Raw genomic sequence first — 19,312 nt, 5'->3', positions numbered from 1 at the left:
AGACTGGAGTAATGATGCTGAAAATTCAGCTTTGCATCACAGGAATAAATTACGTTTTAAAATTAAAATAGAAAACAGTTGTAAAAAATTATTTCAAAATTTTACTGCAATAAATGCAGCCTTGGCAAAAATTAGAGACTTCTTTCAAAAACATAAAAAAAAATCTTACCGACCCCAAACCTTTGCCCAGGAGTGTATATAAGAAAGCCAGTCATTTGTGACACAATATTTCTCCTGGACACTTTTTAGCCTTAACGATTTAGCATTTATGCTCATTTCAAAAACATCCTTGTTCACCCTGCCATGTGCAATTATAAAACACATGACAGACGAAACAGGCCAGATTCCCAATGCACACCTGATTTAATAAGGAAGAGCAGGAAGCCCATGAGCGCAAACTTTTTCCGCAGGCGGCCTTGTTTAACCACGTTTGTTTATGGGTGCGAGGCACACGCATTATTTCTAGATGGCTACCTTCCAAGAGAAAATACCGCAAATGTTCCAATGCTGCTAACACCGTTGATAACAAATGCTCCTGCTAACCTTTGCAATTATTTTTTCAATATCGTGCTCTGTTGAGCATTTTTAATGAACGCATAACAGAAGCAATTAGGTGTGTGATGGCATTTTCCTTTTTAAGGAGCTAATTAAGGCCTGACTGTAGATGGTAACCTGTGCTATCGAAGGTGAATGGCAGATGCTAACACAGACAACAATGCATTAGAACGATTACAGTGAAAAAAAACAGGAAATAAATAAATACAATCACTAAAATGGGAACAGGGAGGGAAAAGCTCCAATCTTCTGCGCCGTTCATTATTTTCCTCTAAAATTACATGCATGTGCTGTGCATAAAATAATCGTGAAATGTAATTTAGATGGCATAATGGAGGGTAATGTGAGAAGAAATTGAGGACGAACCATGAGTGAGGTAGTGGCTAAAAAGGAGGCAAAACGTGTGACTATTAAAAGGTAATTCAGCTTGGGATATTTGATTTATCACTGCCACATTGGCGCAGGTGGTAAAGTCCCAAGGATGGGAACTGGGCGCAGATAATTATTTGCATGAATTTCATTATATAACAAGTCTACCAAAATAAAACAACAGTAAGGAGACAACGCAAGAAGAAAACCTGTGGACATTTGTAAGGTGACGCCTTAGCACTTGATTTTCAAAGAGCAATCGCATAAGCCCTCTGCTTATTAGCATTTACCATGAATTCCAAATTCCCACATTTCTGATTGATGGAATAAGGACAGAATCATGTACTTTAGGGGTAGCTTCATTTGAAATTCAAACAACCTTTGTGCCGTTACAGGAGCGGCACTGAGGAAAATGTCAAAAATAATTTTCCTCTGAGCAAGCGTTTCAAACGCAAATCTCGCTCCCGACATCAAACGTACGAAATGGAGGCAAATTTCTCAAATAACCTGTGATGAAACTATGTCACCGCAAATGTCTCTTTAGCCTGCTCATAAAAATGTATCGTTTAAACAAGCCCTATTAGTCACTTCAGCAGACTGTAGGCAGAGCTAAGTTGTAATCAATACTGTCTCAGGTGACAGAGTATAACATAGACTCATTCAATAACATTAGCACGCAAGCGGCTGATGATGGCAACCGGGACCATTTTTCATTCTTTGTTCTGCATTATCAATTAACAAGGCAAGACTGTACTTTCCTGCAAAAGACTGTATGCCAACTAAAGCTTTTTTTTCTCCAAGAGTTGAAAAATGTTCAACTAAAAAAAAAAAGCGCTGTGCTCATCAGTCACATTTTTCCAGCCATCCAATCACAGTGGAGGAGGACGGGACAAATTCCACATCGACCAACCAATGTCATGGCTATTAAATAATATGAACAGATATAACTGGACCACGACGCGAAGCATAGTCTTGAATCAGCCTGAAGGGGTTGTATTCGCTATAACAACCACCTCGCTATACATTATTACATGGCTACCTACCAAATAAATCAATAATTTGACACAATATATTGATTTAAAAAGGAGTTAATTGATATAAAAAAGATTGTATTGCTTCCGTTGAGGAACACCGTGTCCATGGCAATACTGTTTTATATGGCAACGGTGTGTTATACCAACGCATTCTCATCCTAGGGCGTCATATACTGACACTTTTGACAAATCGTCTACATCCAACGCACATGGCACCCTTTAGCGTCAATATGACACGCACAGTTATGGTTGGGTTTAGGTCTGGGTTAGGGTTAGGGTTAGGGTTAGACCGCTAGGAGGCGCCTTCTGGCCCATTTCTATCTGCGTCTCATATTGACGCTAAAGGGTGCCATGTGCGTTGGATGTAGACGATTTGTCAAAGCGTCAGTATATGACGCCTTGGGATGAGATCTGGCTGGTTATACTCCGCAGCGGTCTTTTATCAAAAAATAACAGACCGCATTCTACAATAGAATTTAACCAAGCCATGTAATAAATCGAATTTAATTATATACGTTATTAATTACCGTATATAAAAATATAAAAAAGGAATTTGTGTTCCACAAAAACCTTAGAAAATAATAGTTTTTACATAATTTTATAATATTTTATATTATAAACCGGTTAATTCCAGTCCTTGATTCTGATTGGTCAATAGCTGCGTTTTATTCACGATAAAACACTGCTATGACCGCTTCACTACACAACACCCCTAGCAACCACTCTTGGCAACGTAAACATATGTTTGTTCTCATTGATATTGTTCATTGAAGCTTACAGAGTAGAGTATTGTGACAGACCTAGTAAGTGAGTGTAACGTTGACTGCATTTACATATAGCATTTTCCTTCAGGACGTCAGTCCTATATTCCTGATAAAACATATTTTCGATATCTTGTCCTTTTAACGGTTAAGGAGGTTTCCCGTCATTTGTCAGTTGCGTCTTGCTTCTCAGCGTTCACAAGTTTCAGTCCTTTCAATATAACAGTCTTCTCCACTGACTGACTCACTCATAAAAACAGTCTTTGACACCATCTAAGGTCGAAATAATGTAACTTCTGTTGAAGGTCACGGTCAGGGACTATTTTTTTTCCAGCAGAAGGCTGGAACTTCATGAAAGTTGCATTGATACATATTTTTTGGCTTTAATATTTGTATTGTGTGGTAACTTAACCGTTTTATAAAATCTCTGCTTCGCGTCGTGCCTAAAAATGCCCTTCAGCCGTGACTTATTCACGATACAGCACAGCCTCTCGTATCTTATAGCTTATATGGTGACAGAAATAAATAAAGTACCTGTACTGCAACCCCAAAAAACAAGTTGAATGTGGTACAATAGCGATGATTTTGATGAAAGTCTGATGTCTTTTGCAAACTCCCATTTTACTAGCAAGTTCACTGCTATCTTCGCAATAGTTTTGGTTAAATATAATAACCTTAGTAAAGCATTATTAGGCTAATTTGCCTGCCTTAGAGCTAAAAGTGGTTTGCTGTACCTCTGCGACTGCAGAAAGCAGACTTTCCTTTGGTTTCCTCAAGGCTCATCGTACTCTACGGAGGGAACAGACTCGTCTGTGGTTGTCTGTGTTATTACTGAATATAATTGACAGGGTCTAGAACAGCCTCCACTCTGTTTGAGAGCTGGAGTCCATGACTGTCACTTCTCATGAATAGGGCTTTAATGTCAAATCTCTTCTGTTGTACCCTCTTCATCAGCACTGTTCCCCAGCCGCCGCCGAATCCCAGACTTCGGCTTTTTAACTTAGCTGTCAGCCGTTAAATGCTGCAGTATTTCACTCTGTTCTTTCCGAATGTGACTCGGAGGGCAGAGGAATGTGATGACATTCGGGCCTCGGGGTATCTTACAAGTGACCAGAGAGACTCCAACTTCAGAGAGCGGCTGAACAAAGCTGAAAGAGATTTTCATACCTCTGTTATCACAGAACATCATCTGCCACCTGAAATACACACACACCCACACTCTCTCTCTCTGAAAAAAAAAAAAAAAACATTATGAATTCCATCACCTGGCTACAGACCCCATTTCACACACTATAACATTTGGATGTCACGAAAGTGCGTATCTCATTTTCCTTCTCTCTCCACTGGGGTAATGGAAAAGACCGGAAAACTTTTCATTATCTCCGTGTGTCGGGCACAGCAAACACACAATCTACTTTTGGTCTTCTTCTATAGTGTTGGTATTCGACATTCGAGGTAATACGCAAGATTTTTTTTTTTTTTTTTGCAGTCTCCTCTCTTGAGACAATATGACTGAAAAGATATGTCTTTTTGGGGGGGTTTGGGAACTCAATATTTGCAAGTGCGCTGATCCCAAGAGACTGGGACAGTGCGAGAAAAGACAAAGCTGGCTGAAGACAGTCTTCTAAAGACACATAGCCTACATATTTTAATGTTAAAGCATTTTATGCTCACTTAGATGCAAGGCTGCATTTATTTGATAAAAAAATACAGTAAAATCAATACAGTTTTGAAATATTTTTAACAACTGTTTTCTATTTACGTATTTTTCTAAATGTAATTTATTCCTGTGATAGCAAAACTGAATTTTCAGCATCATTACCCCAGTCTTCAGTGTCACATGATCCTTAAACCAGCTGTATATATATATATATATATATATATATAAATATATATATATATAACAATGATCTTAAACTGTTGAACAGCACTGTACATTCAATGTGTACAAGAAAAGGCAACATTCAGAATGTTTCATGTGATTGTGAAAAAAAAAATCATGAAAAAGTCAGATTAAATCTATATTTCATTACATGTGACTGCTATTACTTCAAAAACAACTAACACCCAAATGGGTTAAATTGTTGGCATCCATGTATCTTGTTAACAGTCATGCTAATTTAAAGGGTTTACTCCTGCATTCAAAAGTGGTTTTCACTTCCAAATCCCTGCAGTGTGCACCTGGCTTAAGGGTATTTTAAGTTACTGGGAGAAATAAAGAAAAGTCTTACGGCTTTTATTCTAGAGATGTGTGCCAGGTGCTGTGACAACAGATGTGATGCCCCACTGTCACTTCTTTGAAGCTTTTCAGCATCTCATGACTTTCTAAAGAAGATCACTGTGTGCTGGAGATTATGCCCGACTCTAACGCCATGTGCCGGAACGACATCCACAACAATCAATCCGGCCCTAAACAGAGATGACCATGATTCAATTAAACTAAAACGACCATGGTAAGACTCAGGCAAAGAGCTGTAGTTCATTTCAAACATTGATATGGCACCATAATAAAGCTAACTTGCATAAATTCCCAGAGCAGTTTATTCAGACAGTTATGGGTCGCAATGATTCAAGCGCTCACATTAAACTAATACAATGCGTGCTGGCTTATTATCCGATACATTTCGAGGTGTGTATGCTGATCACAGAGATGACTGTGTATCTTCTGGGTAAACAGACAGAAATGAAAGATGGTTGGGGAACAGGTTTACTCTTTTTTTCACAGAGTAATGCAAAAACACAGCAATAATGTTTCATATGACCTATTGTCCAACAATGGGAATAAATGCAATTTTTCTTCACTAAAACAAATACAATAGTCCATTGCAGTTCTCATTTGGATATTTCTTTCTTTCTTTATTGGACTTAAATTTGACTTATTGTTTTACGATGATATGATATATTACTGTATCTAATGAAATCAACCAGCCAACCAACACAGAGCCCTGGTGAACCTCCTTTTTTATAGAATTGCCACTATAACACGGCTGAAAATACTGGTCAGAAATCTAATAGAACAGGAAGGCAATCATAATGCACTGACATGTCAGCTCAATGGAGCGATGGCTGTCGCGTTGTCCTCCATTAGAAAGGTTATCGTTGTACCTATTAAACAACAGAACATTTGCGACATATGGACCGCCGTTTAGGAGTCACGACTACAGAAATGGCCACACCATTGGTCATCTTTTGCCCTTTTTAAGTGAGTCAAAAAGCACTCTTAAGTTAAACTAATTGCATTTAATATCAAATTAAACTATGATACTTTTTTTCGTTTATTTCTTAATAACATGCATTTTAGTGTCCCGAAACATTACATTCACACCCAAGTATAATGTTTTTAAAGCATATTATTTTCATAAGTACTCTTTAAAAGTACACAAGGGTTAAAATAGTGTGCTAATAGTCCATTTTGAAACTATGGCCATAACTAGTTATACGTTGATTGTTCGGTTTTGAAAAATAGTATAGTTTTGCAATTCACACACTAACTAATGGATTTATAAATGGCAGTCAGTTTAGTGCGACAGGAAGTACAATTCATGCAGAAACTGTTGCTGGGTTGGTTAAAAACAAGCATGCTGCAAACTCTTCACTCCCAATCCTCCCTCTTTTACTTCATAACTGACAACACCAATGAGCAGCACCGGATGATGATGACTTCATAGGTAGACAGGAAGTGTGAATGTTGTCTGAGTGTGTGAAGGGGAGAGTATTTTTTAAGCGAGGTGCATGCTAGTTTTGGCCCGTGCGCCTGAGGAACAGTTTGTGACAGTTTGGCACACACTGTAAGAAAATAACGAATACCAAATATTTCGCTCTTTTGTTTGCCTGACACTGCGAGCTGACAGGTCACTTCTCTAATAAGATACCTGTGACTCAGGCCTGTGTAACAAGATGTTCCCCTCAATCATTTTCAAGTGCCTCGCTTCCTGGAAGAGAAGGAGCAGGGGCTTTATGCCCCTCGTTTCAGATGCAACTTTCCCCAATCTCACACTCTGAGGTCATACTGTGTACTTCTAAAAAGGAACATCCATACACCAAAATAAATGATCTGGACTTCTTAAAGGGACTGTATCCTGCAATTATCATTTATCAGATATACATTACCGTATCATTTCAGACAAATAAATAAATACATTTATTCCATCAGGATGAATTCATTTAAACAAATGTAATGGTACATTTGTAATGTTAAAAAAAGATGCAACAAATGCTGTTCTTTTTAACTTTCTATTAATCAAAGAATTCTGAAAAAAAAAAAAAAACGGTTTCCATGAAATATATGAAGCATGACTGTAGCATGACTGTATACAACATTGATAATAATAAGAAATGTGTCTTGAGCACGAAATCAGCATATTATGATGCTGAAAAATCACCTTTGCCATTGCAGGAAAAAATTACATTTTAAAATATATTTCAATATAATACAGTAATTATTCTTATCATTATTATTATTTGTAGTTCATTCTGTATCACGCATCATCCTTTGTCTACTATATGCAACGTGACATTCACAATATTACTGTTTTACTGTTTTTTTTGACCAAATAAATGCACTATTGGTGTGCATAAGAGACTCATTTGAAAAAAATAAAAAATACAAATCTTACTAATCCCAAACTTTTGAATGGTAGTACACACTTCAAATGTCTTTCTCTTTCAGGAAAAAAGAAACAAAAATATTGATGACTCGTCCTGCACTACACAGATTTGTTTGTTTTGTTTCCAGTGAAACACTTTCCTTTCCAGTGAAACAGATATTTTAAAAAAATGTCTTTTTTTTTTTGTCAATACAATGAAAGTCCAGAGTTGTTTGGGCTTGAATGTTCTTCAAAATATCTTTTGTGTTCTGCAGAAGAAAAAGTGACAGGTTTTGACCGACATGAGGAGTAAATAATGACAGTTTTCATTTTTTGTGAAGTCAGTCTCTAAGTAAAATGAACTTATCTTATCCTGATTATTAAACGTAAATCAAAGAAAACAAATGTTTATTTTTCCATTTCAAAGTCTTTTCAAAAGACATACGTACATAAAGAAAAATCAAAGCAACATTACCCTCTCAACAAACCACAAGTTGATGCTAAATGCTTGTGGCGATCATCGTGTTGTGGTTGCCATTACTCTGAACCAGCTCATCCCAGCGTGAAGCCACTTTTCTTCCATCGATCTGTGTGTCCAACTGTGAAGAATAACTGCAACAAACACCTCAAATGCACCATCATGGAGAGAAGTTACTCCTTCACCAGCGTGCCAATCACATTCAACTACTGAAACAATTTGATAGGCCAGCCGAGGTGAGTCATCAGCGTAAAGTATGACTTCTATATACAATTGTGCACTTTCATATTGATGAAAGACAAGGCAGGATGAGGTCCACATTTAAATGAGCTCATGGACACATATTCGCACATGGTTAATGGGTATTCTGTGCATTATTCCTGTGTAATATGCCATAACACTTATTCTAAATGAGCTAATTTGTTGGTCTGGTGAGCACACAAATCCCGTTAAGGTGTAATTCGCGAGTGGTCAGACTGTGCGAGCTCAAAGGTGAAGAGAGCGGGAGGAATTGTGGGTATTGACGCGCTTTCAGCGAGCAGAAATATTGAGCAGCCGAAAACTGCAGGAGCCCTTGAGAGAACTATAGAGATAGCTGAACTCTCCGTGAGATGCTAAATGTCGAATTAAACAGTCAATCAATTTCAGGGTGAATAAGAGAGGGGGAAAGTGAGCGAGAGAAAGAGTAAGAATGCATCGACACAAGTCAGGCTGGAAATAAATGAGGTCTCGGCTCATAATAAACTCATATTTGTAATAAACAGATGCTGTAGAGCCATAAAATTGTCTTTTTAAATGGAGAGGGATTTGGCTGATGATGCACCATTACACACAGTGTTAACGCCCGACAAGGCCAGGAAGGGCCAGATAGATAGATGAATAGAAAGATGGCACGCTTCTTCTCCATCACACTTTCCTGCTCCCGCTCTCTTTAGGTCTCTCACTGGGGAATGAACATTGAAGAAATTTTGTAGTGAGAGAAGCTAATTTTATTCATAGGACTGAAAGAGAGGGAGAAAAGAAAGAGAAGTCGGGAGAAAAAGACAGACAGCCAGAGAAAAAAAAGCAATAAAAGATGTATTGAGATTCAGCTGTGTATCAATGCTGCCACACGCCACAGAAACAGAACAGCCTGAAGCCAATAATGCTACGCTAGTTACACTAATGCTAACAACAAATGACACGTTTGAAGTTTTTACTGAGAGAAATTCATTGTGTAACCATACCCGTGAATAAAGCTTTACAAAAAAGACACTCAAATATGATGATTCCTTTGAGAGGACCCCCTTTCTATTTTTCATGCATAAAGTACACTATTTGTCCTGCATTATGCTATATTTATATATATATATATATATATATATATATATATATATATATATATATATATATGAGTTTGTATAATGTAGAATGATACTAATTTCAAATCAATCAATCTATCAATCTATCAATCTATCTATCTATCTATCTATCTATCTATCTATCTATCTATCTATCTATCTATCTATCTATCTATCTATCTATCTATCTATCTATCTATCTATCTATCTATCTATCTATCTATCTATCTGCATGGATCAGCTCTAACATCAAGACGATATGGTATAACCAATGATAATAAATGACACTAAAGACTGCTTTTAAATGAACATTTATTCAAAGCAAAAGTTATTCTATGGTGAAATTACTTTTCTTTAATAGCCTAAACCAGGGGAAAGCTATATGGCACACCGACGGATAATTGCTGGCACGTGCACAAAAGTGAGAGATGTGTATTTATTTAATTCAGATAAAGTACATTGCACATACAGATCTACATTTTGAGGTACTCATTCATCATAGTAACACTGCTTGTTTTAGTTGGGAGCTGTCAGTGATTGTGTGAGATTTAAATTACGAGATGAGATTTTAAGTCCATGAAAGCACGATTCATGCACACACAAAAGACTGATCGTCCCGGGATCTATCTATACACACACTACCATTCGAAAGTTCAGTATTTTTTTTTTTAAATAATATTTATTATATCGTAAAAAAAAAAATCATACTTAAAAAAATCTAATAAATGCAGTCCGTCTGAATTTCCTATTGATCCAAAAAATCCTGAAAAAAATTATCATGCAAGTTCACACAAAAATGTTAAGCAGCATAACTGTTTTCAACATTGATAAGAAATATTTAATGAGCAGCAAATCGTCATATTAGAATGATTTCCTATGGATCATGTGACACTGAAGACTGGAGTAATGATGCTGAACATTCAGCTTTGCCATGACAGGAATAAATTACATCTGAAAATATATTAAAATAGAAAAGAATATTTTAAATTGTAATACTAATAATACTATGTTATAAAAAGTCACAATATTACGGTTTTTAGTGAATGTTTAATCAAATAAATACAGAAATAGTAAGCATAATTTCTTTTAAAAACATAAAAATAATTTGACCAACCCTAAACTTTTAAACAGTATTTTGTGACGAGCAGGGCGGTGGAGCGACGGCTAATGAGCGACACCTGTGAATCACAGCGGTCTTGACGTCCGCCGAGGGGTATCTAGTGCCGCCACCAGGCACTGCGAAGAAGTTCTCCCAGCTGGTGGAGGACCGGATGGCAGGGTGTTCTGGGAGCCAGCAACAAACAACAAGAGGCAGGACAGCCGCATAAACTAAAATGAAACGACAACATAAATATCCCAGGCCTGGTCCTCTCTCGTCCTTCACTGTCGTCACTGCTCATTTTATCCTTCCGGAGCTCCTCTGTGGGACTAGAGACCGGTGTGTATCACAGGTGTTGCTCATTAGCACTCGCTCCACTCACACGGCTCTCGGCCTCACCCTGCTTGTCAAATACAGTATGCAAGACTCTAAGACTAAAAACCTGGTATGAGCTCTTGGTCTACCTAATTGTAGCAGCCAGACCTCCTTGGCTAAGCTAATAGACGCTTGGTTGAGCTGGTTAACCATGTTTCCAAATACAGCTAGGCCTGATTCACCACTTTAAGCAGGTATGTCCAGCTTTTTTTTTTTTTTTTTCAACAAGGCCTGCTGTTTTGCACCAAACAACTCGTGTGGATGTACCTTATTTCACATTGCATCCAGTTACAAACCAAGAGCCGTGCACACACGCAAAGCAATTAAAAAATGGAGCAGAAACATAAAGAAAGAGATGCAAGGAATAATAATGTGAACTGGCAGTGGGAGAATAATGGAGCACCTGTAGATGCCAAGAGGAATTATCCTGCTCATTTTCTCTCTGTTCTGTCTGTTTGAGAATGTGGCAAAAATCAGCGCCGTGGGATCGAACGAAGATGAGGAGGTCTGTGGACTACAGCCACACACTCTTTACTCAAGTAATTACGTCCCTTTCTCAAGGGCACCTTGTCCTCCAGCCTCACATTCGAGTCCGAGAGAGGTGTGGGACGGTGTATAAGCTCACATGTGCAGAACAAAAGCGTAATTGAGGTACCACAGTGATTAGCCTCAGTGCCATTCGTTGAGAACGCACATCTGCACCTGTGCATGGACTCTATGGGCTCTTACTGGCAGATGAAAAAACTAAAATAGCTGCAGTAAATATTTCCCACAAACCCCCTTTGGCCATGCACAAAAAATTCTGAAATCTCCCTTACTCCCTTCCCTCATTTTCACTTTCCTTGAGGCTGCAAAACTATCCAAAACCTGTAAAGAGCAGCACAATGGAGCACTTTCCCCACACATGCACTTCACACACCCATCACTGAGTGACAGGAGAGAGGGACAAAACTGCTGGGAGAACAGACAAACTTTAAAAAAGTGCTACAGGCTGACAGACATTTTGGACAAGACTTATTTATTTATTTTATTTTATTATTTATATTATGATTATAATATTTTATAAAAAATATCATTCATGACTTACAAATTGCTATCATTGTAACAATTACCTATTTAAATTTAGATTTAAAAGACGTCCTAAATTGCGCCAACTAAAAAGAGCTCTATGTAAATTGTTTTCTTTGTCTACACTTTTTTATTGCTTAATATTATGTGCTTCAGTCATGTTTTCTGAATGTGCTTAGAGATATAAAGAGCTTGTTGTCTTAAGCTACAACAAATAGTGACAATATATTGTAAAAACACTCATGAGCCAAAAAAAACAACACTCATACAACACTTAAATCACCATACAGACTTCAAAACTTGGTACATAAAACATGATGCAAGTTTAGCAATCAACAAACTTCTCTTTTGAGTAGAGGAATTAACTCCTCCTCCTGTACACTTCAAAATCAGGATTTCCTCCCTGGCTTGTGTGGAAAAAATCCAACACAATGTAAAAAAAAAAAAAAACGCAATCCACTTAAATTTGTTAAATAGATGCATTTATATGTCGGGCCTACATTAATCATTTTCATTGGCATTAACTGAAACTGACCAAGGGCCTGACTTCTATTTCCCAGAATGCTTTGCATGAGAATGGATAGGGAGAGTAACGGATGTTTTTTAATATGTTGGCATTTTTATATTTTTCTTAAATACTCAATTGATTTTTGTTACAGTGAACTATTACAATAGTAACATTTCTTATTTAGTTTTTATTTTAATATTTTTTTATCATTGATTTATTATAATTATTTTATAGCCATATTTATATATAATCCCATTTTTCCCCAAAATTGTGCAAAGCAAACCTGATTTTTTTGTAATTTCCTTTTTAATTGCAATCACAATTTTTATTCATAAAAAATGCAATTATGCAACATTTGTCTTGGTATGAAAAGGCCTTTATTTTCTAGAACTAAGATTTTTTTTTTTTTTTGCAAAGAGCAGCCAAATCTGAAACACAATGATCTATATGGCGTAACAGACAATTAAATGTGTGAGCACTTGAGTGATTGATGTTTTCCGTCAGGACTGAGATCAGATAGACTGACAGCTTGCAAGGATAAACTATTCAACCAGCTCCTGGCACAAACTAGAGACATTTCCTCCTGGTTCAGCTAGATTGCAGCAAGCTCTAAATCAAATCAGAAGCCATCCCTAGCAGGCGGATTTCACAACCCCCCCGTTATCACCTCCTCACCTCTGCTCTGGATGTGTTTCTTATTAAACTGTTTCCCAAACGTGGAACTTTTTTAGTCGGATCTGAAGCTCATAGTGTTAATAATTAAGCCCTGGCTTTGGCATGAAAAGCACATTCTCGCGATCGAGTGACTTTGTATACGCACCTTTTTGCAGTCAACACAGCATATCTAAACAACCGTCCTCTCCAGCACGGATAAAAACACACATGGACATCCTCGCAGGTGCCGCTCGGCCAATCACAAAGTTCCTCCCACAGAGCTGCTTCAGGAGAATGTAATTGTAGGAAACGCTGTGCTGGCACAGCATGACAGCATATCTGCACAAATGAACTATAGACTGATGCAGAGAAACAAGCAGGTGTGGCCCGTGTTATCATTTCCAACCACACGCCTGAAACCTAACTTTCCTTAAATGAAAAGGTTTATTATAGCTCAATCAACAGCATTTGTTGCTTAATGTCAATTACCTCAGACAATTATCTAAATTAATATAATCTAATGTGAGTTACATCATGTAATGTACTGCATTTGATGAAGAACATAGTTTAAGAACAGTTATAAAGTAATATGCATACAATCAGAACACACTATGGACATTTTTAGCATAATATGCAATATAGGAATTACATTGGTAACGTATAACCAGTTCATCCACATCAGAAAACAATAAACAATAATAAGTTAAGTTTTTTTTCAATAATAAGTTAAGAGCTTGTATGCTTACAAAAACACAAGAGAGGCAATACTATAATTATCTGTGGTAATCACCAATGGTTATGTCAGAAATTTTGAAACCCCAAACCCAGAACATTCCTTTAAGAACTTGGGTATAAACATGCCCCGCCCCCTGGGAAATCTCATTGGCTAAATTCATGCTTCACATTGCTGCATATTCAACACCAAATATGTTCTGATTGGCTATGATTAGGGCTGCATGATTTGGGGAGAATTCTAAATAAATTCAAATTCAAAATGCATTAAAAAATGAATATTAAAAATGAATTATTATTACTAAACAATTTTCTTTTTAAGTCTAGTTAAGAAAAATAAAATTTTTACTTTACAAATAGATTAGAATTCTATAAATCAAATTATAATACTAATACTTAATAAAATAACACAGTGCCTTGCTTCACTGGGCTTCAATTTCCACTTTCATGTGGATGTAAAAACTACTTCAAACTGTAATGAGTGTGTGTTCCACAATAGAAAAGACTAGAGGTCGACCGATAGTGGATTTTACCGATAACGATAGCTAGGTTGGGCCATACTTGCCGATAACCGATTAATGAACCGATAGTTTTTTAAATTGATACTGGATAAAAACAAACATAACACTCCAAGTAAAACAGTGCTGAACTTTATTAGAAAAATAAAAAAAACTGTATTGAACCATGAAAACATGCTAAATGAAATAAATATATAAATGTGAATAAATATAATAATTGCACCTTGATCATTCATATTAGTTTGATAGTGCATTAACTATGGTTAACAAATAAAAACCTTAATTTAAAAATGTATTAATACATGTTAATTAACAAACAATGAACAATCCTTATACAGCAGTTATTAACCTTAGTTAATGTTACATATGGAATTTTATTGTAAGTGTTATCATTTCATATAAATCCAAACAGTCATACTTAAAGATGGCCAAATTTAAATATCTACAATGCCAGAGCATTGAAATGACAAAAATATTACATGTATAGTCAGTCTCACACTTTTGCTTCTATTTTATAAACACTTGATGATTATCTAATCAAAATAAAAATGTATTAAAGTGAAGATGAAAAATAATAATAACTGAAACCGAATGCTTTTCTGATTCGTTTATGTTTCTGTCGGCTGAACATATCAGTTTGCTTACGTCTCTAGCTTTAAATATGCAACTTCTCTGCATATTTAATGCATAAAAGTGACCAGCTGGATATGAACTAATGCAAATAGAGGTAACAATTGTGACATTAAACATTCGGGTCGGACTTACGTTTATGTTTGTCAGTGTTTTAACCGCTTGAGGTACTACTACAAATGTTAGCGTCCTCTCAGCCTCGAAGGCAAACAAACATACTGTTGTGCTGTTCTTTCTCTACTAATGCAGCATTTAGCCAACAAATGAATCACTTTATAATGATATGACAAAATGTACTGTATACATACCTTTTAGCTGTCGGTGCTTTAAACGCGCATCTGATGTCAGCGCTCTCCACGCAGCATGTGCTCTCAGTACAGCACGCAGAATCACGTGTCGAAATAAACAACACGAGGCACCAGTGATAGTTTTTATTACACCTCTAGAGGCCGCTCTTGTACTGCATCATGCCAGCAGACCCTTCTCAGCTCTTACACTGTGTAATGAATCACAGCGTGCGCTTCTCAGCCGCTCCAGCAATGGACGCAACCAGGAAAAACTATCGGTATATATTTTTGCCGATAACGATAGTTCCACCAGTCAACTATCGGTGCCGATTAATCGGCAAAACCGATGAATCGGTCGACCTCTAGAAAAGACATCCAGTTTTGGAACGACATGGCCGATTAAATGATGACAGAATTTTCATCTCTAGGCGATCTTCTTAATGTAAAATTGTTCAAGAACTAACAAGCCACAATTCTTTTCTAAATTGGGGAGAAAATTCGAAATCACTCACTGGGATTTCATGTTTCTGTCTGCTCTATGTAGAGATGGAAGTCAGTTTCCTCTGAACACAAAGTCACCAGCTGAACGCATAAATCAGACATTCAAAGCTAATTGTTATTCTACTTCCATGTATTCTCTGATCACGCCATACACGTCGGAGTCTGTGTGGGCCAGGGAACACTAAGCTATCTTTGACACATGGATCTTTTATAAATCAAAGGACATTTATTATCTCCGTACAAACAACCTGGGGAATTCTCAGATATGGAGCGCCACAATATCATTATAAAATCCAATCCGCCGGGTGTATCGAATACGTCCCATGATTACTTCCACACGAAACACTCTGCTGACATAATGAATGGGGCATTTGCCGAGCCTGTGATAACGCTCCTGCTCCGTATTGATCTGATCTGGGAACAGTAGATATCTTTAACGTTGCAGTGGAGAGTCCCTTAAATGGCTCACCTCCCATACCTCATTTATCAAATGTAATCTGTTAGTATTCCACAACATTAATCAAGCTGCTGTCCCTCTTTCCCATGTATGTGCGTCCATGTGCTCTCGTGACTGTATGTGTGGGAGTCTTGGAGATTGTATAGCTGTTGATTTTGCGTCTGCTCTTGATTAAGGGTGTTTACAGGTAAAAGTGTGTCTTATAAAGCTTTGCTGGGACTAATATTGATTCTCTACAGGAATTTATAGCCAACCAATCATACAAAAGGTGAACACAAAGCCATTTTACAACAACCAGCCCGGTGTGGAAGAAAATCCAGATGATGTATCCACCCTTTAACTCAGACAACGAGATACAGTTGTAAATCTTTGTACATACAAATAGGATTCTGAAGCTTTCTTCCAAAACCGCCTACATAGCCAGCCACCATCAAAGGCAACACCCTAACCGTCAGGGAACTTTATAAGTGACTGATTTGGAAAACTCTAGATCTGTACAGCTTACAAATAGAGCTCCTCATATGAATGGGATTCAATTCAAACCTGATTTCAAAAGAAGCGAGAGAGTACTTTAATAAGCTTTGTTGCCATCTTGTTTTTACATATTTACCATGTTGTATTTAAGTTTCCACTGAGCTCGTCCGCCATTTTGGATAAAAACATTTCACAGAGGCAGAGCCTTCCCGTCATCTTGGATTGATTTATTTATTCATTTTTTGTTTCTGAACTTATCCACCATGTTGGATTTTGTTTACACTGAGCTTGTCCACCACACTGGATTTATTTTTTCCCCCTCAGTTCTTCCGCCTTCTTGGAGTTAGCTTTTCGCTAAAATTGTCTGACATCTTGAAGTTATTCATTTATTTTTTCATTTATTTTTTTACTGAGCTTATCCATCATGTTGATTTATGTTTTCACTGAGCTTGCTCTCCATTTTGGGCTTATTTTATTCCCTCGGTTCATCAGCCATCTTGGAGTTAGCTTTTCTCAGAACTTGTCCGCCATCTTGAATTTAATAGACTTAATAGAATAAGACGGAAACAAGATATATTGCGACTTGTATTTTAAGGCATCATAGGGGCATTCCTGATATAAAGGCGGTTTCAAAAGGAAGTTTAGAGCACAATTTGTGCAACTATGGTGTGTTAACATGCTTAAAACAGAGCTGACTAGGTTTTGAAACAGAATTCTCACAGTTTATACAAGATTTTAGCGCTGCCAGCAATCTCTCATCGTAATCTTAGCAGTAGTAAAAGAGCGCAATTCCTTAAAGTTCCTCCATTAAAAATCTCATTCAGCTCAGGTCCCTCGTCCACCTGATAACACCCAAGACAAAGATACGAATCCCTGTGAGTTTAGTGGCAATCACTCACTCACCTTTCTTGTCCCCAAAGAAGAGTGTCTGTTGTGCAGGGTTTGACCACTGGAGGGAGGTGTTGTCATTGTGTTCCACACGGCAGGTCAAGTTGGCTATACCTCCTTCTGTCACAGTCATGTTCTGGACGAGAGGGAACTGGCCTTGGGCTCCTGGAAGAGACAGATAAAACTAAGTGAGAGACAGTCACAACCACAGCAACATATGGAGCATTCAACCTTTAGCATAAGCACTCAACATGAAGCTATGAATAGAAAGAATAAAGAAGAAAAAGCCTAAACACGCAAAACCGCAGCGCTTGGGAAGAGAAAACAGCTCTTGTCAAAGAAGTTCTTGTAATATTAATGCCACATAAAAAAAACTACCAAGCATTACAATGTTTTACTGACGGTTAAAAATAGAGAATGGCGGAAAAATACAACCCAGTCAGTCAAAGTGACAGATAATGATTATTTGCAGTGCAACCTCTGGCTAAGATGTGTTTTCCTGAAGCCCAGATCATGTGGTTTGGTTTCTGGAAGAGCTGCTCCAGAAAGAAAGAGTGGAAGAGAGCTATTTACATCTAAACACTGGTGAAAAGTACAGAAGGCGATGAAAGTTACTTGCTTCATTCAACACTAATTTAACATAATCTGAACCGGTCTGACACAGACGATGAGAACAAGCAACTGCTAAACTCTTGCCTTCAGAAACACAGGATCCGTGAAGGAACATTTAGGTCTATTATTAAAGGCGATCAGATGATAATAAGCAACACTTGTGATAGGAATTATTTCTGAAGGTGTTAAAAGTAATGAGGAGTCTTCAGAAATTAGAATACATTTTTGTTTTAGACAGCAAAATCGGCACCATCATTTTTTGATTTTTTTTTTGAAAAATAAATAATAGACTGAAGGCGCAAATTTTCACAGGAAAAAAATCCTAAGATTCCCTTTGTTGACCAAGCTGCTTGGTTTGAAAGTGACTTCTGTGTGAGCTGTGCTTGAAACATCACTACATTACTGACAACAGACAATGAACTTTTTTTCCCCTGCAAAATTTCACCGAAATGTGAACGCGCACTAAGAATGTCACTTGAAGAAGTGTAACCTAAATACCTAAAGACAACAGATAAGAGTCACTCGTGAGCCCCTGCTCACTCCGATCTGAGCAGAAGACTGAATAAAGGTTTAGCTCAGTGAGAAATAATTCACAAACTGACATCCATCACGGCACCCCAGGGTTAGACAGGCAATAACAGATCACCTTGTGCGGGGAGGGGACTCATAGGGGAGCTAATGAAAAACTGTACACACACATATATAGACAACCCTGGAGAGGACATGATAGATGAATAATCTGTATTTATTTAACGTGAAGAAGTGATGACTCTCAAAGACCAGAGGTCAACATCTCCAGCACCACCGCTGCCAGACAACGAGACATCAGGAGAGATGAAAAATGTCAGAATGTGATGTAATAGGTAAAGGAGAGAGGACGATGGCGTGATGGGAGAGAAATGCATGTCCTAACCAGTCACGTTTCGAGAGTGAAGTCATTTTTACATTCTATCTAAAAGGGAAATGATGAAAATAGCAACAAAACACCCAGAGAAGTCATGGATTAAAATGTAATAGATGTGATTTAGCGCATGATTAGGACACGGTGCAGCACAGATTGGTGGTTGATGAGAGAAATAGAGATCGACGGGTATCCGGTTCGATTCGACTCTGCAAATTTAGCATTCTTTTCTGTTCGCTGCTAATTGCAGCGGGTCACAATTAGCCTGATTTGAGGGCCTGTCCAGATATGGTATATCTTTCATAAGAGAACCAGGAGGACAAGAAAGAGTGAGAGAGACAGAGAAAGAGAGAGATCTGCTAAGGGCCTCTCCACAGGCTCCCTGACAGAATAGCACATCGGCCAGCTGTGGTGCTTATTTCTTTTCCGTGCCTCTGGCGGTCACATTACACGCGCACACACACACTGAAGAGCTGTTGATTTGG

The 19,312-nt window shown here is 37.6% G+C and overlaps 1 protein-coding gene across 21 annotated transcripts in view; it reads right to left on the bottom strand.

Annotated features, from left to right (window-relative positions):
• Positions 1 to 19,312, bottom strand: part of cadm2a (cell adhesion molecule 2a) — a 378,094-nt gene that overhangs the window by 66,445 nt on the left and 292,337 nt on the right. For 18 of the 21 annotated variants that reach the window (XM_079598777.1, XM_079598779.1, XM_079598781.1 and 15 more), the window contains one exon: positions 17,330 to 17,479. In XM_079598777.1, the coding sequence (XP_079454903.1) occupies positions 17,330 to 17,479 (150 nt within the window). Of the gene's footprint in view, positions 1 to 17,329; positions 17,499 to 19,312 lie in introns of all 21 variants that reach the window. The other 3 variants (XM_079598767.1, XM_079598776.1, XM_079598769.1) reach the window with 1 other exon arrangement.

Source organism: Phoxinus phoxinus (assembly GCF_949152265.1).
Source record: "Phoxinus phoxinus genome assembly, chromosome: 23".
Classification (NCBI taxonomy): domain Eukaryota; kingdom Metazoa; phylum Chordata; class Actinopteri; order Cypriniformes; family Leuciscidae; genus Phoxinus; species Phoxinus phoxinus.
This window is presented reverse-complemented; position numbering and strand designations above follow the sequence as displayed.